Source organism: Cervus canadensis, chromosome 14, assembly GCF_019320065.1.
Source record: "Cervus canadensis isolate Bull #8, Minnesota chromosome 14, ASM1932006v1, whole genome shotgun sequence".
Taxonomy (NCBI): domain Eukaryota; kingdom Metazoa; phylum Chordata; class Mammalia; order Artiodactyla; family Cervidae; genus Cervus; species Cervus canadensis.
Window position 1 is genome coordinate 62,482,962 of NC_057399.1, and position 26,033 is coordinate 62,508,994.

Below are 26,033 nucleotides of genomic sequence, written 5' to 3' on the forward strand. Positions count from 1 at the left end.
GCTGTCAGATACACACACGCATGCCTGTGTTTATATCTCTCACACAGCTCAGCTTGACAGGCATAAAGCTGGCTGCATGCTGCTGTTTTGTGTCTTTGTGGTGGTGGTTTAGTCCCTTCAGTTGTGTCCAACTCTTTGTGACCCCTTGGACTGTAGCCCACCAGGCTCCTCTGTCCATGGGATTCTCCAGAGAAGAATACTGGAGTGGGTTGCCATTCCCTTCTCCAGGGGATCTTCCTGACCCAGGGATTAAACCTTCATCTCTTGCATTTCATGCATTGCAGGCAGGTTCTTTAAGTGAGCCTGATGTCTTTGCTTTCATTTAAAGGGGCTTTAAATGCTCACTTAGCTTTATTTTGCCCAGAGTCTTGAATGGGGGAGGGGGTGGCCACCCACAGGTTGTCCTGGTCTCCCGCTGGGACAGACATAAGCCAACCCACTTCTTGTAGGAACTGACCCTTCACATTCAATAGCATATATTTCAATGCAATGATTTCCTTTATTATTTCAGTATATGTACAATTTAACAAATTGCTGATTTAGATATCTCCAATCCCATGTACTTTCATCAATAGGTTTTTATTGAAGAACCTATTGATACTAATTATTCTTAAAATACTTTTAAAGAGAGAAAAGAAAATACGATTCTATAGTTTCATAGTAATGCTCCTAACAAGGCAAATTAATCACAGCCTATATGTGACGTGTCTGTGAAGATGAGCGCGTACTCCAGATTCTCCTTTTCACTTAGTAGTCATCAGTGTCACCCGCACAGATGGCCAGCAGAGCCTTCTCATAGTGCCCTGACGCGAAATTCTGAAAAGGAGCAAATATACGGCATTTGAAACACAATGTCATAAAAAGAAGCATAATTCCTCTAAACTGTACAATGAGACACCATGGGCCATTAGCATCTCAAAAAGTATTTGTTTTTTCCACCCTGATGTAACATGTCCCGGGGACTCTTCCCAGTGGAGGCTATTGAAAAGTAATGCCTTGGTCACAGTCAATAAAAGGGGTTTATATAAAGCTGATGCAACCCTAATGGTTTTTATTTATTTACTTATTTTTGGCTGTGCTTGGTCTTCATTGTTGCATGTGGGCCTGAATATGTTTTTATAAAGAAGAATGCTTAGCAGTAGAATTAATTCTTCTCCTCACCTTTAGATAAAGAGGTGTTCTAATGTTGTTACAAATTAGTGTAGAGTCTAGAGGGCACACTGGACAATATGTCTCAAAAGGTTTAAAGATGTTTATACTCATTAATGCAGTCATTCTACTTCAAGAAGGCTATCCTAAGGAAATAACGATCAATTGTTGATGAGCCCAAGATTTGTGCTCCAAAATATATGTCATTATAATTGTGTACAATAATGAAAAAGTAAAAGATAATATTTAATAATATAGGGCAGTTTATGCCCTTTACAACTTATACAATGGGATCCATGATTTAAAGAAATATTTCTTTAAGTAGTAAAACTTTGATATTTACATATAGTTCTATAAAGAAAACACATACAACAAAATTTCACTGTTGGTTATCTGTGGTGAATAATTTGCTGTTATTGCTCAGCCACTCTGTCATGTCCAACTCTCTGCAACCCTATGGACTGCAGCACGCCAGGCTTCCCTGTCCTTCACCATCTCTCAAGAGTTTGTTCAACCTCATGTCCATTGAGTCAGTGATGCCATCCAACCATATCTTCCTCTGTTGTCCTCTTCTCCTGCCTTCAATCCTTCCCAGCATCAGGGTTTTTCCCAATGAGTCAGTTCTTCACATCAGGTGGTCAAAGTATTGGAGCTTCAGTTTCAGCATCAGTCCTTCCAATGAAAATTCAGGACTGATTTCCTTTAGGATTGACTGGTTTGGTTTCCTTGCAGTCCAAGGGACTCTCAAGAGTCTTCTCCAGTGCCACATTAGGGCAATTTAAACCCTTTTATCATCTTCTATAGTTTCTACATTGTTTTCAAAAGTGATAGTAATAAAAGTATTATAAAACTTATCTTTGTTAAAAGTCAACTCTCACATTCACATTCTCTTACACAGTGGTTACTTATAATTCACTGCTTTAAGTGCACAAAGTTACATTAATTATTTGTGAATATTAGTAGATTTTGAGGTGGCCAGTTAACTGCTGTATAGCGTTGAGCTAGTTTATTCATTGAGAAAATGAGTTAAGGATTTCTCAGTGAGAAACGTTCATCTTCACTAAAGGTTTAGAGCTTTGAAGGTGGATGTGAGAAGAGTTTTATCAGAGACAAAGGAGGAAGATGTCTCTTAAGTGCTCCAATAATCCTTCCTCTGAAACCATCTCGACTTCCTGAGGCCTACAAGGTCTCCTGGGTTATATGGTCTCTTGGTCCTCTGGTTGTCAAGTTTCTCCTGGATCTTTCAGTACACTAAAAAACTATTTTATGCAATTAAAATTTTCAATGGAAACAATGTGGACAAGATAACAGGACTTGTTCAGTGGCTGAGTCATGTCCGACTCTTTCCAACCCCATGGACTGTAGCCCTCAAGGCTCCTCTGTTCATGGGATTTCCCAGGCAAGAATACTGGAGTGGATTTCCATTCCCTTCTCCAGGGGACTCTTCCCAGCTCAGGGATGGAATCCAGGTCTCCTGCTTGGCAGGTGGATTCTTTCCCACTGAGCCACCTGGGAAGCACAGAGGACTCAGCTGTGCTTAAAATACACCTTAAGATACATTCCAGGCCCCATCTTGGAGTTCTTTATACTTTTTTGAACCACGGGTCAAACATTATCATTTTCCACTGTGTCCCCAAGTTACATAGATGGGCCTCCATATGCTGACAGTTCTTGGCTGGGCTTTATCAGGATCCAGGGTAGAGTCTATATGTGTCAGAGTGAAGACTCCAGGCTCAGATTTTGGAGTCATTGCATCAGCATCCTCCGGGGCTCATGGGTGCACATGTGCAGAATGTTACGGCCCCACCATGTGCGGGGACCCGACAGGCTGCCCTCCCCTCTGGTGGCACAAGGCAGCTGATCTCAGAAGGCGCTCTGCAGTTAACGTGCTGTCATTGCAGAATGCAGTCTTCTGGTGCTGGTGGTAAGGCCTCATCACACGATCAGGGAATGAATAGCACGCATGACCAGACCACTGACTTTTGCTTAAAACACATCAAAGAGGAGTAAGTGAGGTGAAGGGGTTTTCTCCCCTACTGATGCTCTCAGGCTGCCTGACCCATTAACATAGATGACCCCTGCCGGAAGCTTCATTGAACTTTTTAGATTCCACCATGAAGTTAAAGTTAGGCTCTCTTTTCAGTTTCAAAAAGGATGAAATATGGCTGCAGGTAGATGATGAGGAGACTTACCTTGATGTCGTGGAAAAGGGACTTCCCATATCTCTCTTTGTATCGCTTCCTTATGCTCATCAGGTCGATTTCACTTCTGGAGATTAGAATCCTGATCACGGTTTTATTGTGGAAGCCCAAGTCCTAAGAGACACAGCCAAGTGGGGGTGACCACCATGAACAAACAGCAGCTTAAAGACAGCGTGTCTGAAATGGACCCAGCCCTTTTCGTGACCATGTCCTGAATTCCTCAGACCCTGGTGTCCCCACCCATGAGCACTGACTCAGACTGCACCTCAGCTCTGTGACCACCCCCGACCATGGTGCACACACAGTGAAGCGGTCCATCTCCTCCGCTTCTCCAAGGCCCTGTCATCTCTATTTCCAGGGACACAGCCTTGATGCTGGCCCTTCTCATTTTACCAGGCTCGGCAATAATCTTCCCTTTTCTTTTTATTTATTTTTAAATTAATTTTTATTGGAGTATAGGTGATGCACAAGGTTAGCTTCAGGTGTAGAGCAAAGTGAATCCGTTGGACCAGAACCTGAGTCGCCCAGCCATATCCGACTCTGTGACCTCATGGACCATAGCCACCAGGCTCCTCTGTCCATGGGGTTCTCCCAGAAAGCTTACTGGAGTGGGTTGCCATGCCCATCTTTAGGAGGTCTTCCTGCTCCAGAGGTCGAACCCGGGTCTCTTACCTTGCAGGCAGAGTTTTTACTGTCTGAGCCACTAGGGAAGCCCTCCCCCCCCACACATATGTATGTATGCGTATACATATCTCCACTCTTTTTTAGGTCCTTTCCCCATATTATCATTACAGAATATTGAGCAGAGTTCCTTGTGCTATACAGTAGGCACTTGCTGATTATCTATTTTATATATAGTAGTGTGTATATGTTGATCTCAAATTCCTGTATTTATCCCTCTCTCCTCTTACCTGCTGGTAATCATGAGTGTTTTCTACATCTGTGACTCTAAAATTCTCCCTTTAAACCTGGCCAGCCTCCTCAGCGTCTCCCAGATGCTGCATTTTAGGGTGCAGATTTGCTCTTTCTATGTAAACATTTTTCCTAGGCTGGGAGGTGGTCCCAGCTCTGGTTGAGGAACCATTGGTATGTCTCTAAGATCATGATTACATTTTTAAAATGAATTTATTTATTTTATTTGGAGGCTAATTACAATATTGTAGTGGTTTTTGCCATACATTGACATGAATCAGCCATGGATTTACATGTGTTCCCATCCTGAACCCCCCTCCCACCTCCCTCCCCATCCCATCCCTCTGGGTCATCCCCGTGCACCAGCCCTGAGCACTTGTCTCATGCATCCAACCTGGACTGGCGATCTGTTTCACACTTGATAATATACATGTTTCAAATCATCCCAACCTCACCTTCTCCCACAGAGTCCGAAAGACTGTTCTTTACATTTGTGTCTCTTTTGCTGTCTTGCACATAGGGTCATCGTTACCATCTTTCTAAATTCCATATATATGCGTTAGTATACTATATTGGTGTTTTTCTTCAAAAGAAAAACGATTACGTTTTTATTTTATCATCTGCTTGTTGTGGTAAACGGTGCAAATAAGAATTCCAGGTATTCAAAATACTTGATGATTTAACCTCCAGTATTGAAAAATACACAAAAATTAATTTCTGTGTACTTTCTTCAGAAAGAATACCTCTGCACAAAGCAAGGTCAAATTGCCTGTTCAGATGGAGTGATGGTGACACCTGGTGGCCAGGAAGATCAGCTAATTTTTGAGGTATGAATGTTTTATGTATAGTAGTAGTGGTGTTAATCACTCAGTCGTGTCTGACTCTTTGCGACCCCATGGCCTGTGGCCCACCAGGCTCCTCTGTCCATGGGATTCTCCAGTCAAGAATACTGGAGTGGATTGCCATTCCCTTCTCCAGAGGATCTTTCCGACCCAGGGATCAAACCCAGGTCTCCTGCGTTGCAGGTAGATCCTTTATGTCTGAGCTGACTCAGGGGAGATCCAGTTTTATGTATAGGCTCCAGTATTCTTGGGTTTCCCCGGTGGCTCAGCTGGTAAAGAAGCCGCCTGCAATGCAGTAGACCTGGGCTTGATCCCTGGGTTGGGGAGATCTTCTGGAGAAGGGAACAGCTACCCACTCCAGTATTCTGGCCTGGAGAATTCCATGAACTATATAGTCCATGGGGTCACAGAGAATCGGATACGACTGAGCAACTTTCATTTTTTTCAGTGATCTGTCTGCCAATTCAGCAACCATGGGTTTGATCCCTGGGTTGGGAAGATTCCCTGGAGGAGGGCATGGCAACTCACTCTAGTATTCTTGCTTGGAGAATTGCACAGACAGAGGAGCCTGGGGGTCGAAAACAGTTGGACGCATCTGAGCAGGCATGCACGCGCATGCACTACTAACAAACTTTGCCGTAAGATGAAGTGGTGAAAACGAATGATTAACCAAGTTTCTGTATTTAAGTTGTGTGATTAGAGTGCATTGGAGAAAATCAGAGATGCTTTCTTTAGTGAGGGCTGGTGAAAACAGCTTTCACCTGAACTTGACACTGGAGGGTCCTGTGTTGACACAGTCCTGACTTGACATAGTCCTGTGCATGAGATCTCTGACTGCTGGAACACAGGCCTCTCCTCTATACCCGTGACTGTGAGTACACACACTTTCCTTTTTGCACTGACACACCTCAGCAAAGTAGTTTTTATTTATTATTGGGGGCTCTCACTTGGCGCATAATTGGAATCAGTAATGTGATTATCTTCCCAAGGTCACTCACAAGCAAACCTTTACTCTTGTTGGAGAAAGAAGAGTTGAAGTCATCCAAAGTACATGCTAAGCTCTTTAGTCGTGTCTGACTCCTTGCAAATCTATGGACTGGAGCCCGCCAGGCTCCTCTGTTCCTGGGATTTTCCCAGCAAGAATACTGGAGTGGATTGCCCTGCCCTCCTCCAGGGGATCTTCCTGACCCAGTGATTGAATCTACATCTCCTTTGGCTCCGTTGTGGCAGGCAGATTCTTTACTGCTGAGTCACAGGGTAAATCCAGTCACCCAATTCTTCAGTTGCCCAGTTGTTCAGCTGACTCTTTGTGATCCCATGGACTGCAGCATGCCAGGCCTCCCTGTCCCTCATTATCTTCTGGAACTTGCCCAAATTCATGTCCACTGAGTCAGTGATGTCATCCAGCCATCTCATCCTCTGATGCCCTCTTCTCCTTCTGCCTTCAATCTTTCCCAGCATCAGGGTCTTTTCCAGTGAGCCATCTGGTTTGCATCAAATTACCAAAATACGGGAGCTTCAGCATCAGTCCTTGCAAAGAGTATTCGGGTTGATTTCTCTTAAGATTGACTGGTTTGATCTCCTTGCTGTCCAAGGGGCTCTCGAGACTCTTCTCCAGCACCTCAGTTTGAAGGCATCAATTCTTTGGCGTTCTGCCTTCTTTATGGTCCAGCTCTCACAATCGTATGTGACCACTGGGAAGGCTGTAGCCTTGAATATATGGACCTTCGTCAGCAAAGTAATGTCTCTGCTTTCCAATACACTGTCTAGGCTTGTCATAGCTTTCTTGCCAAGAAGCAATCGTCTTCTGATTTCATGGCTGCAATCACCATCCGCAGTGATTTTAGAGACCAAGAAGAGGAAATCTGTCACTACTTCCACCTTTTCCCATGCAGTAATGGGGCCGGATGCCATGATCTTAGTTTTTTTTAATACTTAGTCTTAAGCCAGCTCTTTTCACTCTCCCCCTTAACCCTCGTCCAGAGGCTGTTTAGTTCTGCTTCACTTTCTCCCATCAGAGTGGTATTATCTGCATATCTGAGGTGGTTGATGTTTCTCCTGCCTGTCTTGATTCCAGCTTGTGCTTCATCCAGCCCAGCATTTGTCATGATGTGCTCAGCGTATAGGTTAAACAAACAGGGTGACAGCAGACAGACATTCCTTTCTCAAGTCACTCAATAGCCTTGCCCAATACACTTTTAGACAGATATTTAATCCAATCAGGTTTTCTTCTTGGAAATAGAATAACAAAGAAGCAGGGGACTGTGAGCATCAATCTTCCTCTCATGTTCCAAGGATATAGAGGTTCTTGTACATAATAAAAAATACGTACATAAGTATAAGTAAATAAATTATTCTTGATGATTAGCATGTTATCCATGCTTTCTGGCTACCTCTAAGAAGCTGGTCTCTAAAAATCACTTGGAGGATAAAACACTCTATTAAAATTACTCTACTACTGAATTTTTAAAATGATTTCCATTGAGTTTTCCGGGCTGTGATGTGTATAACGATTGGCGTCAGACCTTATCAGTTTCTCAGTGTTTCGTGCATGTTGTGGATGCTGTATGCGTCGTCTCAGGCATGTAAGCATTTGTTTCTTTGAACATGGATGCACCAAAGGGTGTGCAGTTGACTATCACCTGAAAGTAAAGACGTTTGTACTTAATTACAAATACAGCTTTAGAGTGTACTGTTGTCCGGCTGTTGCCTTTTAAGTGGCTTAAAAAACCACTATGTTGAGAAACAGTCACTTCTTACTGAAAGTGTGTAGTGCTTTGACATTGTCTTCTTGACTCCATATGCCGTGTGATTGCCTGAGTATGAGGTGGCGGGGCTGGGTGGCGTCTTTGGAAGCTGTGAAAGCATTTGGTCTTTCAGTTTGTTCAGATGCTAATAAAAATGCTGAAGCACACCTCCTGGGGGAAAAGGCGCTAAGAAATACTTCTAAGACACCTCCATTTGATATAGAAAGCAGAGCATTATTTTTACTTGATGGGTCTCATTTTGGTGTGTAATAACTTTTCACTTGAGCATATCTACTTTGAAGGGAATATATTTGCATACAAATTCAAAAATGAGAATCAATACTTAAATGATTGAAGTAAAACTAGTCCTTTGGGAAAGTATACATGACTTCTGGAAAAATATTAAAAATATGTGGGTATACTTACATGGATTGCAGTATACAGTCTATAAGCAAAATAGGCTGGTTTGTCTCGAACACAGAGAACTAGGAAAAACCAGAGAGAAAAGAAGAAAGTTTGAGAGTAACAGTACATGTTTTTTTTTTTTCAAAATTTGGGAAACGAGAATAATTTTTGTTTCCAGTTATAATCCTAGAAAAGTGATATTTTGTGAGTTCTCTGTGGGATCCCTCATTGTACACTATATTACAATGTCAACATTTCAAATAGTGGTAAAACCATAACCTCTTTACAAGGGAAGGAAATTAGCATGTATACAATGAATTTAAAGATGTGAGACCCCAATGACCTGAGAAGTCAAGGTTTCCTACTGTGAATACTGACAGCTCTTAGGAAGAGTGTAGGCTCATGAAAGACATCAGCTTGCCACTGTATCAGGAGCTGATGAATTTTTTTCTCTACAGAGAATGCAGAGAAATGTCTAAATAATTAAATTCAGGGGAAACTAACTCCATCAGTTTAATTCAACTGAATGCATCTTTATGTCAGTCAGAGCTAATCGGCACTGATGCATCAAGTAGATGATTACTCACCAATAGCTACTAGCAGCTCTCGGAAGTATCCCTCGTAACACTCATTAATGGCGTCTACTATGTCTTGCCCAGAAATATTCTGAAATTCCTGGAAAACTTTAACAAATTGATTCAAAAGAGATTTTTATGAATATTATAAATTTAAAATGTAGGTATTGATTCGACTGGTTATACCCAGGAAGGCATCTGCAAATAAGTGTTGGGTTGGAGGGGGCCACCTTTTAAATTATTATAGACTTCTGTGTGTTATGGATAGTAGGAAAAACAAAACAGAAAAAGTATTGTAAAAAAAATACTGCCTGACCTGCCTCTTGAGAAACTTGTATGCAGGTCAGGAAGCAACAGTTAGAACTGGACATGGAACAACCTACTGGTTCCAAATAGGAAAAGGAGTACATCAAGGCTGTATATTGTCACCCTGCTTATTTAACTTCTATGCAGAGTACATCATGAGAAACGCTGGGCTGGAGGAAGCACAAGCTGGAATCAAGATTGCCGGGAGAAGTATCAATAACCTCAGATACGCAGATGACACCACCCTTATGGCAGAAAGTGAAGAGGAACTGAAAAGTCTCTTGATGAAAGTGAAAGAGGAGAGTGAAAAAGTTGGCTTAAAGCTCAACATTCAGAAAACTAAGATCATAGCATCCAGTCCCTTCACTTCATGGGAAATAGATGGGGAAACAGTGGAAACAGTGGCTGACTTTATTTTTTGGGCTCCAAAATCACTGCAGATGGTGATTGCAGCCATGAAATTAAAAGACGCTTACTCCTTGGAAGGAAAGTTATGGCCAACCTAGACAGCATATTAAAAAGCAGAGACATTATTTTACCAACAAAGGTCCATCTCGTCAAGGCTATGGTTTTTCCAGTAGTCATGTATGGATGTGAGAGTTGCACTATAAAGAAAGCTGAGTGCTGACGAATTGATGCTTTTGAACTGTGGTATTGGAGAAGACTCTTGAGAGTCCCTTGGACTGCAAGGAGATTCAACCAGTCCATCCTAAAGGAAATCAGTCCTGGGTGTTCATTGGAAGGACTGATGCTGAAACTGAAACTCCAATACTTTGGCCACCTGATGCAAAGAGTTGACTCATTGGAAAGGACCCTGATGCTGGGAAAGATTGAGAGCAGGAGGAGAAGGGGACAAAAGAGGATGAGATGGCTGGATGGCATCATCGACTCGATGGACATGGGTTTGGGTGGACTCTGGGAGTTGGTGATGAACAGGGAGGCCTGGTGTGCTGAGGTTCATGGAGTCGCAGAGTCAGACACGACTGAGTGACTGAACTGAACTGAAAAAAAAATAAGAGAAACAGGGACTTCCCTGGTGGTCCAGTGGCTAGGACTCCAGTTTCCACTGCATGGGATGCGGGTTTGATCCCTGGTCAAGGTAGTAAGATCCCTCATGCCACGTGGTGCAGCCAAAAAAAAAAAAAAAAAAGAAACAGTTAAAAAATAATAGAAATAGAAAAGTACACAGCAGCTTGGGGAAAGCCAAAGAAAGCACCTTTAAAACCAATAAGGCAGCTTCGTGTGAATCACATTAGTCACAATGACCTTGGCTCCTTCCAGACTTATTAACCTGTGTTCAGCATATTCTGTTTAAGACAATGTGTGACACATTGAACCGGACACAGGTAATATATGTAAGTTCTTCAGCAAAACCAGAGATGGCTTTCAAAGGTTTAGTACTGAAAGGTTGTTGCTGTTCAGTCGCTAAGTCGTGTCCGACTCTTTGTGACCCCATGAACTGCTATAATTCAGTTACTGGCAGAATAAAATTCTACAGAAACTTCCTTCCTGAGCAGTGTTAATAGATGAGGCGTGTCTGCACAAATGTAATCTAAAATAGGTGCCTTGAGAGGCCTGGCTTTCCTCTGTTTGTAACACCCCCTTCCCCGCAGTCACCTGCTTGCTTCTTACTGCATGGTTGGAGAGGAGCTATAAAGGAGGACATTACCCAGGCCCAGCTGCTGGCAGCTCTTGTTACACAGCATCACTTGCAGAAGCGTCTTGTGCTCCCCTGTCCTCTGCTGGCACGCCTGCCACAGCACCTGAAACACCCAGGCCGCCCAATAGCACCGCAGCCCCGGGCTTCCCGACAACGGCGCCACAGCTGCCCTGGGCACTGGTCTAGTTACCATCGCGTCTTGAGTGGCCGTGGCTGGGTCCGCGTATCCTTCCTCCCTGGTTCCCTGGGAAGCAAGCACAGGTTTCCCTTGTAAGTGTTCTTTGTTTTTAAATCGGAGCATGGTTGATTTTTCATACTGTTTATGTTCATGGGGTTCTTGCAGCAAGAACCCTGGAGTGCTTTGCCATTCCCTCCTCCAGGGGACCACATTTTGTCAGAACTCTCCACTGTCATCCGTCTATGAAGCTCCAATATTTTGGCCACCTAATGTGAAGAGCCGACTCTGGAAAAGACCCCAATGCTGGGAAAGATTCAGGTCAGGAGGAGAAAGGGGCAGCAGAGGATGAGATGGTTGGATGGCATCACCGACTCAATGGACATGGGTTTGAGCAAACTCTGGGAGATGGTGAAGGACAGGGGACCCTGGTATGCTACAGTCCATGGGGTTGCAAAGAGCTGGACATGACATAGCAACTGAACAACAGCAATAGTTGCTTTACAATGATGTGTTAGTCTCTGCTGTAAAGCAGAGTGAACCAGCCACATGTATACATATATCACTCCCTCTTGAACGTAGGATAACTGGGTGACAAGCCTTTGAACCACCAAATACAGTGGAGATGCCTATGAAAGTGCTGTCACTAGTTAGAGTTAGTCTACATTTCTTGGATACTTTATAAAATGCTGGTCTGTTAAAAAAATGAGGGCACTTTTCGTTTTTTCTTTGCAGCCAAGGTAATCTTTCGAAGGAGTTGATGAGCTTTTCACTTTGCCAACCCTCTGTGCAGTATCTTCTCCTCCCTCCAAACAGCGTCTGCTGCCTGGCCAGCTGGTAGAGACAGGATTTAATGTTGTCAGGAGAAAAACACACAAAGAAAGCATGAGTTAATACTGGACCTCTGACTCGGAACATCACACATAGGCAGCAGGAAAATAACCATGAAATCCAGATTTCGTGCAGTGAGAAGAGAGCATTTTGTACTTTGTTTTACTCCTGCCTCTTCATCATATAAGGAAAGAACAGACATGGCCAAGCTGACCTGAGAGGGCATTTCGAACAGGATGGAAGGAGGGCTCACCAGCGCAAGGTCCTCTGGTCCCTGAAGGTCATGAGGACACAGAAGAAAGACAGGTGGGAGAGACATGTGATACCCCAGTTTATGTCACGCTTCCTGTGGGAGATCTGAAGGAAACACGCTTTTTGAACTTTGCAGAAATACTGAGTACTCTGTCTTTTGCTCTTACTGTTTTTCGGACTCTGCAAATGAACTCAGTGACATGGGACAGGGCAGGGGAAGACACCTCTCTGCGTCATCTCCATCCGGGAGTCCCGTGAAGGACCCCAAGTGTCTCACCGCTCCTGATGGAGAACCCTGACTGCTGGCTCAAAAGCACACGGGGGAGCCTGACAGGTGGAGCGGCTTGTGGCCATGGCAGGCAGACCCCTCCAGCAGCCCAGGGCCACGAGGCAGGCCGCAGAGGCTGGAACCGTGTAGGGGACACAGCTGGACATGACGGGATTCTTCAGTGAGAGCAAAGGTGAGGCCAGACCATCAGGAGAGGTTACCTGCTTCTGACCAAACTGAAACGGAGAGAGGGCTCTCCATTAACCAGCTGAGGCTCATCGTCTCAGTGGAATTTGCTCTGACAGCTATGGCATGTCTTAACTGACCCACCATCCCCTCCCCTGCTCTATTCTTCATCAGCTAACATGCTGGGAAATGCACCAATTTATTAGCTTTCTTCTGTCTGAATCTCCCCTCTACATTGCAAGCTTCTTAAGACTGGGGTCTTTGCCTCTTTTGATAATTCCCAGTCATGCTTGGCATACTGAAGGCTTTTGATGAATACTCATGGAATCAATACTGCACAAAGGAAAGAAAGATAAAGAAATACCTTCGATGTCACAGAAGTTAAACATCAGTTAGTAGAGATGGGAAGATTTTCTGGATCACTGAAGTGTTTTTAGTGATTTCCAATCACACGATGTAACTAAGTTGTGAGAAATATTTAAGAATTTTCTGCAGTTCTGTGCATCTGATATTTTTTTGAGAGGTAAGAATTTTGGACATTTAACTTGAAATGGGGCCCATATGTGTACTTCTTTGTGCAATTAATTGCCAAAAGCACTTTAAACAGACAGGTAGATTAAGAAAATCAGCTAACGTGTGATGTAGCTTTTCCCATCAAGCAGATTTGGTCACATAAAAAGCCCTAGGTTAAGACAGTAGCCTGTTAGGTGATGCAAATGCCAGAGAAATGGCATAAACAGGTATTTGGGTTAGGAATAGAATAAACACGTGACAGGAAGAAATTAACGGGGTTCAAGTCTAGCCAGAAGTGTCGGGAACAAGCACAGTGGCTGCAGATGGTCCCGGGGGGCTCCAAAATCACTGCAGTTGGTGACTGTAGCCAAGAAATTAAAAGATGCTTCCTTCTTGGAGGAAAAGCTATGGCAAACCTAGATAGCATATTAAAAAGCTGAGACGTTACTTCACTGACAAAGGTCCATAGAGTCAAAGGTATGGTTTTTCCAGTAGTCATATATGCATGTGAGAGTTGGCCCATAAACAAGGCTGAGGGCTGAAGAACTGATGCTTTTGAACTGTGGTGTTGGAGAAGACTCTTGAGAGTTCCTTGGACTACAAGGAGATCAAACCAGTCAATTCTAAAGGAAATCAGTCCTGAATATTCACTGGAAGGACTGATGCTGAAGCTGAAACTCCAATACTTTTTGGCCACCTGATACGAAGAACTGACTCATTGAAAAAGACCCTGATGCTGGGAAAGATTGAAGGTGGGAGGAGAAGGGGACGACAGAGGATGAGATGGTTGGATGGCATCACGGACTCAGTGGACATGAGTTTGAGTAAATTCTGGGAGTTGGTGATGGGCAGGGAGGCCTGGAGTGCTGCAGTCCATGGAGTTGCAAAGAGTCAGACAAGACTGAGTGACTGAACTGAACAACTGAACTGATTCATTGGAAGGACTGATGCTGAAGCTGAAGCTCCAATACTTTTGTCACCTGATATGAAGATCTCACTCACTGGAAAAGATTCTGATGCTGGGAAAGATTGAAGGCAGGAGGAATAAGGGGATGACAGAGGATGAGATGGCTGGATGGCATCACCAACTCAATGGACATGAGTTTGAGCATGAGTCTATCTTCTATCTATCATTTATCATTGATCATCATCTATGTAAGGAATCTACCTGATGTATCTATTTGTCTATCTATCATCTATCTATAGAGAGAGCTTGGGGCAGAGAGAACAAGGATCCCAACTAGGGGAGAGAACGGTCTTGGTTCTGTGACAGCACCCTCAGTTGGCTGCTTGTTTCAGCTGTCTCCATTATTAGCAACTTTCAGTTTCACAAACCTGTAGGACCAATTCCATTTCCTTTCTGTGAGATATCGAGACAGATTCTGTGGCATGGGGTGTACCAGAGATTGTGGTCAGCGGACATGCTGGACTTCTTCAGTTCCCTAACTCACATTTCATATTTTTCCAGTCCTCTAAGTTTACTGATTCCAATCCTAAACTAGGAGTTCCAAAATGAGTCATTAATGTAGAAATCAGAAACTAGTGGTCAAATTTCAAAATATTTAAAAATTTATGAGAAATTATACATTTTACTAAGCATTGCACAGGACTCCTGATCTTGAATAAGACTATTCACAAAGGGTATTCTACCATGTCTTTTATAAGTTTCTTACATCCAGTTTCAATTGTGAGTTAAGTAACTTCTGTAAAATCTGTATTATACCCATAAGGTGTGTTTTACAGTTTAAGGGAAATACACTGTGAAACCTCCTAAATATATAATATTTAAGTACACGTTATTAATTTTCCTTGGCTTCTTATAAAGTGTAGAACTCTCCTCATATTTTATATTCTATGTTGAAAGGGCAATTTTAATGCTCTGAAAAGCTATTTTAAGGTTAAACACACACACACACTAAAGTTCCAACTCTAGAAATTGAACTTCAGAAGTAATACTTTATCCTGTGAAGTCATAATCAAAATCAGGTGAAAGCCAGTGATAAAATAAATTGTGTGTTATTTCAAAATATATATGTCTATACAGATAATATTATTGCATATACATGTATAATCTATAAAAAATAAAGCATTATTGTTTAATTTCAGGAAAAAGGAACTGCAGTTTTGCCAAGGAAAAATATTGTGCACTGATTTTTTTCCCTTTGTGACTTATTTTCTCTCATGTTTAATTTTCAGAACTGTGTGTTTTTCCTGAAATACAGAGCGTTTGCTTTATAAAAATCCACTGCAATCCTCATCCTTGGATATCAGCTACTTTTAGGTGGTTTGTAGCTCAGCCTTTGAAGAAAGGCAGAGATTCTGAGAGGCAGAGCACTTGATCACTGGAATATCACCAAATAGAAACAGAAGTGGAGAGGAATCAGGCAGGGGTGGAAACAATCCCACTTACAATTGTGCTACCCTGTTTTCGGGCTAGGCTGTTACTCAGCAGACGTGAGGTGTCCGTCCAGCCACAGGGCCTGTCTGAGCTTCCAGGGAGGAGGTGCCGTCAGCACGCTTCCCTGGGGAGCTGATTCTGAGATGCAGGCCAGCAGTTATCTTTGTTTTTTTGCCTTAAATTTTTTGTTGTTGGTGTTTAGTTGATTTATAATGTTGTGTTAATTTCAGGTGTATACAAAGTGATTCAGTTATATACATATCAAAAAGATACATGCACCCTAATGTTCACTGCAGCACTAGTCACAAGAGCCAGGACCTGGAAACAGCCTAAATGTCCGTCAACAGATGAATGGATAAAGAAGATGTGGTGCGTACACACGATGGAATATTACTCAGCCATAAAAAGAATGAAGTAACACCATTTGCAGCAACATGGATGGGACTAGAAATTGTCATTCTGAGTGAAGTTAAGTCAGAGAAGGACAAATATCGCATGATATCACTTATATGTGGAATCTAAAAAATGGTACAAATAAGCTTATTTACAAAACAGGGGCCTTGTAACTGTGGGGAGTGCTCGGGACCAACTGTGGACCAGAGAGAAAAGAAGCCAGGCTTGGAAGGAGAGTCTGGACTGTGATACAGCCCCAGTGGATACAAAACAGTCCTCATGAAAAGCATTTTTATCCTACTTTTATTTTTCTTTAATAAATGGAAATACATTTGTTTGGATACTAAGAAAATAAAGAAATGTTTGCTATTAAGATGCAACTTGTGGATTTATAACAGGACTGTTGTCTTTACTCTGTTGGGGCAGTACTAACGCCAATATGAATTTCTGACTGGAAACTGTCATTTTAATTTACATTATGGAGTGTTAGTCCTAGAAAGCCAAGAAATGATGACCCTTCTAAGTTGAGAGAATCTTGTAGCTAATCTTACAACATTTATAAGTTAGAAAATATTCAATTGACGCTTTGCCAAGTGAGATTATTTTTAATATTAATAATGATTATTAAAAACTTGTTTCATATAATGACTCAACTTCTGTCACAAATTTAAATAGGCTTATAGCTTAGTTAGTAAAGAATCCACCTGCAATGCAGGAGACCCTGGTTCAATTCCTGGGGCAGAAAGATCCACTGGAGAAGGGATAGGCTACCCACTCCAGTGTTCTTGGGTTTCCCTGGTGGCTCAGCTGGTAAAGAATCTGCCTGCAATGCGGGAGACCTGGATTCGATCCCTGAGTTGGGAAGATCCGCTGGAGAAGGGAAAGGCTACCCACTCCAGTAAAGAGTCAGACACAACTGAGCTGCTTATTATTATTTATTATTTCCACAGCGGCTTACACAGAAGCCTCCTGTTGGGCAATGTAAAGCCAAGCTCTGTGTTCTGTATTGATGCTATCATCCCAGAGAGTAGAATCCTCAGAATAGGACTTGATGGATTATATGGGCAGTTTTGTGAGGTACACAGCCATGCTGTGCAAATCCACTTAAAACAATATTTGATTTTGTTTTTACAAATGGAAAGTTTTACTTTAATTGTAAGGTCAATGGATTTGCTTAGTTCTATGCCATTTTTTTTTTTTTTTCAGTTGAACAATTTGAAAAAAGCCAACCAGCCCATCACCAATCTCTCCTCCATTGGAGCAGCTAGTACTTGGCTTCCTCAGAAACCTTTCCTTTTGGGCTTCTTTATTCCTTGGGCACAAAAAAAAAGTTTAACAAATTAAAATTCTTGGTGCTTGGCAATGAATGGAATTCTCAGTTGGTGTTACAATCGGGCTGATGTATTTATTAATTTTTTAACTAAATGATACCAAATATTGTGAAGTACCATGAAGCTTTTAATCACAATAAACACACATTTCATTGGACATGTGAAGCTACCCTGGATGAGAAAGATGACAAAATTTGAAGATTAAGAAGGAAAATAAAGTAGTTATTTAAATTTGCACACTGCCGTTAGTGTTTTAAAGGAAAAAAATCACTATCAATAGTTGTTTTCTCATTTTAACTCTTTTCTATGCACAGACTAGTTCTAGCCAGGGTAGAAATAATTCTTAAGTTTTACCTTTCTCATGCAAAGTGCTACACAAAGCTGCCCATTTTTTAAAAACAAAGTTTTGTAGAATTTAAAAAAAAGAAATTTCCCAAGGTAAAGATTTGAACCTGAAGTTTCAGAAGAGAAATTAGTGTACGGCTATGGGTCTGTCTACCGTGGAATTTCCTGGTGGCTCAGACAGCGAGGGATATGCCTGCAGTGTGGGAGACACAGTTTTGATACCTGGGTAGGAAGACCCCCTGGAGGAGGAAATGGCAACCCACTTCGGTGTTTTTTCCTGGAGAATCCCATGGACAGAGGAGCCTGGTAGGCTACAGTCCATGGGTTGCAAAAGAGTTGGACATGACTGAGCAAGCAACACTGTCACTATTTTCCAGAATGGGCAGGAGATTTTCTGCGCTCTTCCCTGACCTGATGCCCCCTTGTTCTCTTTCGTTTGGTAAGTTCTATAACCTGGGCTGGAACATCAGGAACTCCACCCACTGCTCCCTGCTGGAAGGTGGCCGGTCAGCAATCTGACTGATGACACAGAGGGACGGGGGCAACTTTGCTTGATCAAATTCAAGCCCCTGGCTTCCTTCGCCGTGTCATCAGACACTGAGGCTGTGTCTGAACAATTCGGTCAATACAAACTCAAACAGAAGATGGAATTACCGACATAGAGAGCTGGTAAGGAGGGCTCCCTGGTGCCTCAGATGGTAAAGAATCCCCCTGCAATGCAGGAGACACAGGTTTGATCCCTGAGTCGGAAAGATCCCCTGGAGAGGGAAATGAAAATTCACTGCAGTATTCTTGCCTGGTTAATTCCATGGACAGAGGCACCTGTGGGCTATAGTCCACGGGTCGCAAAGAGTCAGACACGACTGAATGATTAACACTTGTACTAAGGAGGGAAAAACTAGTTTTTGTTTTCAATAAGCCAGAATCTCTTACGTCATGTGGGAGGCTCCTGGATCCCAGTTTCTTGTATTTCATCTGGTGGTTCTGACTGTTCACCAGATGGGTGGATCCTGGGCTCCTGATGCCTTAGATGGTGTGCACATTTACTAATTGTAACTGTAATATTGTCAGTCTGTTAACTCCCTCATAATATTTAATCAACTATGCATTTATCTATAACTATGATCATTTTACTTAGAGTAGATTGTTTTGAGGACAGAGATAGTGTCTTATTCATGCTTGTTTGTCTCTATATTCAACCCAAGTTTCCATTGTAGTGCCTTGAATTTACTGGCATTCAATAACTGTTATTACTGGAGTTTCCTGTCCTATTTTTCGAAAATGAAACATATCTATTTTTCAGTAGTGCAAAGTGGAGCAAATCTAGGAATCTCCTACCTGGACCAAGCTCACGAGCATGTCTCTGAAGTGTCCTGAGGTCTCTGAGTAGATGTCCTCCTGCAGGTCGCGGCTGTATTCTGGGGAGGGCACACCCACATGGAAGGGTTAGTCACGACGGAACCGCACATCCCTGTGTTTGCAGAGGTCAGCGCTGCTCCCACAAGGGTGACATTTCTTGGTCTTCTACCACCTTCTACTCACATGAGGCCCATGAACAGTCCACCCAACCAAACTGACCCCAACGATAACACAGGCCCAAGTCTGCTTTCTTATAAAAATACTATCTCTATTCCAAAATTGAAAACCAACATTGAGAATCATTTCACATTCTGTAACCCTTAAAATTCAGGACTATCTTCTCTCTCCTTAGACAACCGCCTGGCCCAGCGGTCCCCCAAGTTTTTGTCTCGTCTTAATATTTTCAGTGAAGGGTCTTAATTCTCTCCCCCGGGAGAGCCTTGTTTTTGTCTGAGTGAAATGGAGCTGACTGTCTGGAACATTTTGTTCACAATCATTGTCACATGATACATGATGCAATGGAATTTAAGGTCTTGAAGCTTTTTTGAATATGAAAGTAGTTAACCTTTCAGCTTTTAAAATGCATAAAAATCCGATTCTGAGGTGGATTCAGTGATTCTGAGGTTTATGAAAAGTGAAGTTGTTGCCTGTGTTTGTAGAACTCACTGAGTGATCGTTACACTTCGCTTTGCTCTGTCTTCGTAACTGTCCCTCCGGGGTGAGAGACAAGGTCCTCCCTGAGCCGCTGACCTGAGTGCTCGCAGTCCTAAACTAAGGTCCACCTCGTAGAAACTCATCATTATTTTCCTGGAAACTTTGCTTCACTCAATTATCTTGGGATCACTTTGTTTTTAGTGCCCTAATCACCAACTCTACTTAGACAATTCATTAGTCTTGAGTGAGTGCTATCTCACATGTGAGTGTCTTAGATAATTCTTTAAAATACATAAACTGGAGTATTTTTCCTGTTATTTGAAAAATATGAAGTTTATAACGTGTATAAAACATATGTAAAAATGTGTATTTCCTTACGCAAATAGTAGGCTTCTCGCATCTGGAAAATTTCTCTGTCTGTTCTCGAAGCCAATATGTCAGTGAGGCAGTTCTCATCAGTGCCTGCTCCCTGGAAGGACAGAGCAAGAGACACATGAAGGCACCTCCACGGGGAGTAGCCCTGCAGTGAACGGATGCCGCCCTGGTGCTCCGGGAGGAGCTGAGGGCGGGCGTGTGCTCAGGGTCAAGACGGGCCTGCTTCGGTCTGGCTTTGGTATCGACTAGGTGCGTGGTACTCAAGAAGATGGTGTCATCTGAAATGAGTTCCTTCATAAAACAGAACAGCCCGGGCATCTCTAAATCATGTGGGAAAAGACGTTTAAACAGCACTCATGACACTCCTTCTCTTTGCTACTAGAATGTCAATTCTTGGGCAAACTGGTACTTGATTCTGGGTCCCTAATTCCCCAAGGATGGTGCAGAGACCTCACCCCACCTCTCCCCAGGTGTGGAGTTTTGTACCATTTGCCTGAATATTTGGACTGTGTACTCTCTGCAGCCTTTTCCAGTCATAGGATATTCCTCCCTGATGGTGATTTGAAAGACAACACACCTTTTTCAGAGAGCTTCAGAAATCCATACTATTTTATGAGACACTGAAAAAATATAACAGTTTCATCTAAACATCAACATAGGACTTTCTCCTTAGGTTTTTAGTTACATCATTTTGCAAGAGGTACAGACTGACATATGCAACCCTTAAAAAGACGTTAGTTGAAATTCATATTTTATATAAGGCCTGTGCTGATCTCCCGGTCTTCCCTGGTGGCTTAGCGGTAAAGAAACCACCTGCCGGAGCCCATCATACAGAGTGAAGTAAGCCAGAAAGATAAAGACCAATACAGCATACTAACACATATATATGGAATTTAAAAAGATGGTGACGATAACCCTATATGCAAAACAGAAAAAGAGACACAGATGTACAGTACAGACTTTGGGACTCTGTGGGAGAAGGTGAGGGTGGGATGTTCAGAGAGAACAGCACTGAAACAAGTACACTATCAAGGGTGAAACAGATCACCAGCCCAGGTTGGATGCATGAGACAAGTGCTCAGGGCTGGTGCACTGGGAAGACCCAGAGGGATGGGATGGAAAGGGAGGCGGGAGGGGGGATCGGGATGGGGAACACATGTAAATCCATGGCTGATTCATGTCAATGTATGGCAAAAACCACTACAATATTGTAAAGTAATTAGCCTCCAACTAATAAAATTAAATGAAGAAAAAAAAAAGAAACCACCTGCCAAGTAGGAGATGCTGGTTTGGTCCCTGGGTTGGGAAGATCCCTTGGAGAAGGAAATAGCAACCCATTCCAGCATTCTTGCCTGGGAAATCACATGGACAGAGGAGCCTGGAGGGCTACAGTCCATGGGGTCACAAAGAGTTGGACATGAGTTAGCGACTAAAACAAACAACAATGCTGATTTGTGAATATGATGGCCATGACCCAGGTTCCCTAATTTTCTCCCTCTCCCTTTTCGTGTTGTTCCCAGATGGGGGAAATCAGGTCATTGGCAGGCATCCCCCTGGAGTGATTGCAGCATCTCTATAGGTGTCTCGTTTAGCATTCGGAAAGATGTGAAAAGTCATCTGTCCCCCTTCCCTAGCCAACAAACCTCTGACAAATCTGCAGTCAGTTTCTCTCATGACTTGCCTGTAAGAAAGAATTGTTCTGATCCTTTAGAAGCAAGATTTTGCTACATTTGAGCAGTAGTTTTGGTAAAGGGCTAATTTAGGGTCACAAAAATACAGATGTCATCTATGTTTTGCCTCTGCCTCAGCATTACTGACTCATTACTTTATGAGCCCAATGTATACAATAGTTTAAAGAGATTCACAAGAATGCTAACATTTCCACTTAACATAGGAAGACAAACGGACTGATGCTGCTGTTTAGTCGCTAAGTTGTGTCCTACTTTTTGTGATCCCATGGACTATAGCCTGCCAGGCTCCTCTGTCCATGGGATTCTCCAGGCAAGAAGACTGGAGTGGGTTGCCATGCCCTCCTCCAGGAGTTCTTCCTGATCCAGAAATCGAACATGTGCCTGCTTCATTGGCAGGTGAATTCTTTACCCCTGAGCCATCAGGGAAGCCGAAAGCCATACTGGGGAAGAGATAAAAGCAAACAGCCCCAAAAGAAGCTCATTTCCTCTTTCCTCTTGGCAGCTCTGCATGGGGCCAGGTCATGGGTCTGAGTTTGCTCAAAAGAAGAGTCAAGTGATCCTGCTGCTGGGCTATGGAGGCCCCCCCCCACCACTTTCATGACAACCCCCTCTCCCCAAGTGTTTCTCTCATTTCTTCTTTGCTGACATGCCCCCTCCCTCCCTGATCGCATGTGGCAGTATCACAGGGTGACCCGCTGTACCTTCATGGCATGCCACAGCTCGTGGGCATCATACGAGGGTGGGGGGTACATGAGGCCGACCATGACGTCCTTGAAGTGATTGGAAAGCTTCTCCTTCAAGTCCCCAACCAGGTCCTGTGCAGGGAAAGCAAATACTTGCATTACACCACTTCCCAAGTTTGTGGGGAAAATGGGATAATTGCAGAAAGTCTTCTAGCAGGATTCCCCTCTCCTTGCCCCTTCACATAATAGCTAGTTTGGTTTGGGTTCACATGTGTGTACGTGGGTTACATGAGATGATGGACTTGAGGGTTTGAAAATGAGTGATGTGGTCATATCTCCACTCCAGATGTCATCTGTATGGATATTCTAGTTACACAAACACAGAGCCATGATCCTTCTTTAATCCCAACACAACTCCTCTTCTGAGCTCATAAATAAAAGTTAAAATCTGAAAAGCTTAAAATAAATAAAAGTTGAAACTGAAAACATTTCAGTAGTGAGTATAATAGTTTTGTGTGGAATTAATGAAATATTAGTCCTTAAAGAAAACATTCATTTTGTTTTACCATTAAAGCAGTGTCTTTTAGTAAAAAGTTTCTGGTTATACTGTTGCCAAAAAGCTTGTGTAAATAAGTTAAGTAAGCAGTCTTGGAACTTTCTTCAAATAGTCACCTGAAAAAGAAAAACAAGCATGCTAGATTTTTGCCCTTGAAATACAGGCATAAAGGCATGAAACTGATGGTTTTAATTGAGTTTTCATTTTACTCATATAGAGTAGATGTTTAAAAACATAAAATATGCACAATTTATGTTTTCTAGGGTTACAAAGATATCTGAAAGATTTTTTAAATGTACCATTTCTTGTTAAAATGTACAATATATATTCAGTTATATGTTAAAATATGCAACAGTTTAGTTATGTGATGATTCAATAAGATAATTCAATAAGGCACAATAAGCTTTGTTACAGTAAAAAACAAAATGGTCATAATTTTCATTTTATTTGGTATAATCTGGCATTATATTTCCTGTGTTTCTTTTTGAGCAAAGAAAAGCATCACCCACAAGGTGGGTAATTGGCAACACAGAGAATCTATTGAATTGTTGCTCAGGTCAAGGCAGTTTGTTTAATGTCTGGAGTTGTGGCTGGTCTTGGAGTATATATAAGACTTAGAAGATCACCTCCTCACGGAGCTGGTATTCCAGTCAATTCCCTTGTCTTTTGCCATCAATTGTTTCTAATTTCTGTAACGAACAGTTCTGTGTGCTGTCAGGAGGCAGGCAAAAGCAATGATAAAGCCATCGTGAACACGTGAGCTTGTGAAGACTGTTCTCCTGCCCACGTGAGCTCAGCACATCGTTTTGAAGGAAAGACAGCAGTGGACTCAGTGGGTTTTTATTTCTGCTTTTTCTCAGACAAGATGGTGAGAGCTGGAGAAAAACAACACACAGTCTATTTTCAAGAGGACCCGCATCCATAAACATCCCAGACATAATGTAAGTGAAAATGCGAGCTAATGCTTTGGAAGGCTCTGATAGTCATTTTTCACATCATAAGATCCTAAACAGTAGTTTAAGAGGGTTCTAAAAATTCAGGGACGCGAGACAGTCAGACAAGGAAGAAGTTGCTTTGGGATGGGCGTTCAGAAGTTGCTTCTGATAGTTAACTTTATTCACTTTCTCTGGGCCATTAACATTGTTCTAGATGTTTCTGTGAAGGTGTTTTTAGATGATTTACTTTTTTAGATGATTAACATTTAAATCAGTCGACTTCCAGTTAAGTGGATTGCCCTCCACAATATGGGCGAGGCTCCTTCAGGCAGCTGAAGACTTCCCCTCAAGAGTTCTGCCGGCAGCCGGTCCTTGACAGCAGGCTCCTACCTGCTCTGAGCCTCCAGTTTGCCTGAGTCTCGGCTGGCCTGCCCTGTGGATTTTGGCCTGTCCGCCTCCACAGTCATGTGGCTAATCCCTGACATCTCCCCGCGTCTAGGTGCCTGTGGGCACCCTTCCTATGCAAGGACCTTGCATGACAAGCGTGACACGCTTCCTTTAGCATGGCTCATGACTGTCTCTCGGTGAGTGTGTTCTCCCGCCGCAGCAAAATCAACCGCAAACTAATAGTGAACATGTATCTGGGGAATCCCAGATGCGTTATTTAATGAACCTGAAAATGTAACATGTCAAAATTCGTGACATGCAGCTGAGACAGTGATTGAACATCCATTTGAGCTTTAAATATTTATATTAGAAGGGAAACAGGCAGTCAATGACCTAATCTTCCACCTCAAGAAAACTAGAAAGAGAAGAATACATTAAATCCAATATAACAAGGGAGGAAATGACAGGATGGAATGCAGACTGTGATGGATTAACGTAACTGTATTACACATGTATGAAATATATATTCATATAGTTTAAATTTTAAAAAATGTAGGAAATGAGAATAAGATCATAATTAAATGAAATAGAAAATTAATAAATACTAAAACTGTCAATGAAATCGAAACCTAATTTGCTGAATGTTAATAAAATGCTAATTAGACTGACAAGAAAAAAGAAAATGCAAAAATATTGGCAATGTAAGAGTAACATACACAAATACTATAGATATTAAAGGAAAAAAGAGAATATTATGAACAGAGTTATATCACTATATATATTTTTAGTTGAAATATAATTTATTTATAATGTTGAGTTAGTTTCAGGTGATTCAGATATACATATATATATATATATATATAATATGTTTATATGTTCTTTTTCATAATCTATCTCTGAGGTTATTACAAAATATTGACTAAATTTCCCTGTGCTACACAGTAGGTCCTTGTTGTTTACCTATTTTATATATAGTGATGCATATATGTTAATCCATCCTGCTAATTTATCCTTCCCTCCCCTGCATTTACTCTTGGCAACCACAAGTCTGTTCTCTGTGCGTGTGAGTCTGTTTCTGCTTTGTAGATAAGTTCATTTGTGTCATATTTCAGATTCTACATATGAGTGATATCATGCAGTGTCTGTCTTTCTCTATCTGACTTGTTTCACTAAGCATAATGTTCTCTGGGTCTCTCTATGTTGCTGCAAGTGGCATTATTTCCTTGTTGTTTATGGCTGAGCAATATTCCATATACAAACCACATATACACACCACATCTTCTTTACCCATTGCTTTGTCCATGGACATCTGGGCTGCTTCAGTGTCCTGGCTATCGTGAACAGTGCTGCTGTGAACACTGGGGTGCACGTGTCTTTTTGAATTACACCAGCATCATAAAGCCTAAGATAATACCTGCTGGAGAGGCTGCACTCAGCACCTGTAGGTCATTCCTGTGCCCTGGCCGCTGGTCCCCAGAGACCGCCTGTGGCTGTGTCACAGAGCCAGGCTCAGTTTGCTGGAGGGGGTGTGGGGGCAAGGGAGCCCTTCTGCACTCCTGCTGGGAATAGGAATTGCTGCAGCCTCTTTGGAGAACAGCATGGAAGCGCCTCAGAAAACTAAACATACAACTACCATATGACCCTGCGACCCCACTCCTGGGCATATATCTGGAGAAAAACGTAAAGATACACTACTATATTTTAAAATTTAGTTGAAAAGTATAAATTTGTTGACAGCTACAAATTACCAAAATAGAGTCAAGGAAAATTTTGAACTCAATCTAAATTTCCTTATATTAACAAAACAAAACAAAACTGGATTCACAAGTAATCCACCCTCTTTTATCTCTAGACCCAAGCGGAGTCACTTTATAAAATCCACGACACATTTTAATGTAGAAGTA

The 26,033-nt window shown here is 42.3% G+C and overlaps 1 protein-coding gene across 1 annotated transcript in view; it reads right to left on the reverse strand.

The window, feature by feature from the left end:
• Nucleotides 1-476: 476 nt before the first annotated feature.
• ANXA10 (annexin A10) overlaps nt 477-26,033 on the reverse strand; it is a 74,930-nt gene continuing 49,373 nt past the window's right edge. Inside the window, exons 4-12 of the mRNA XM_043487102.1 lie at nt 22,270-22,383; nt 19,881-19,971; nt 18,828-18,907; nt 10,988-11,041; nt 10,807-10,900; nt 8,844-8,939; nt 8,278-8,336; nt 3,342-3,464; nt 477-816 (exon numbers count right to left, since the gene is read on the reverse strand). Coding sequence (XP_043343037.1) covers nt 748-816; nt 3,342-3,464; nt 8,278-8,336; nt 8,844-8,939; nt 10,807-10,900; nt 10,988-11,041; nt 18,828-18,907; nt 19,881-19,971; nt 22,270-22,383 — 780 coding nt within the window. The 3' untranslated portion in view covers nt 477-747. The remainder of the gene's footprint in view (nt 817-3,341; nt 3,465-8,277; nt 8,337-8,843; nt 8,940-10,806; nt 10,901-10,987; nt 11,042-18,827; nt 18,908-19,880; nt 19,972-22,269; nt 22,384-26,033) is intronic.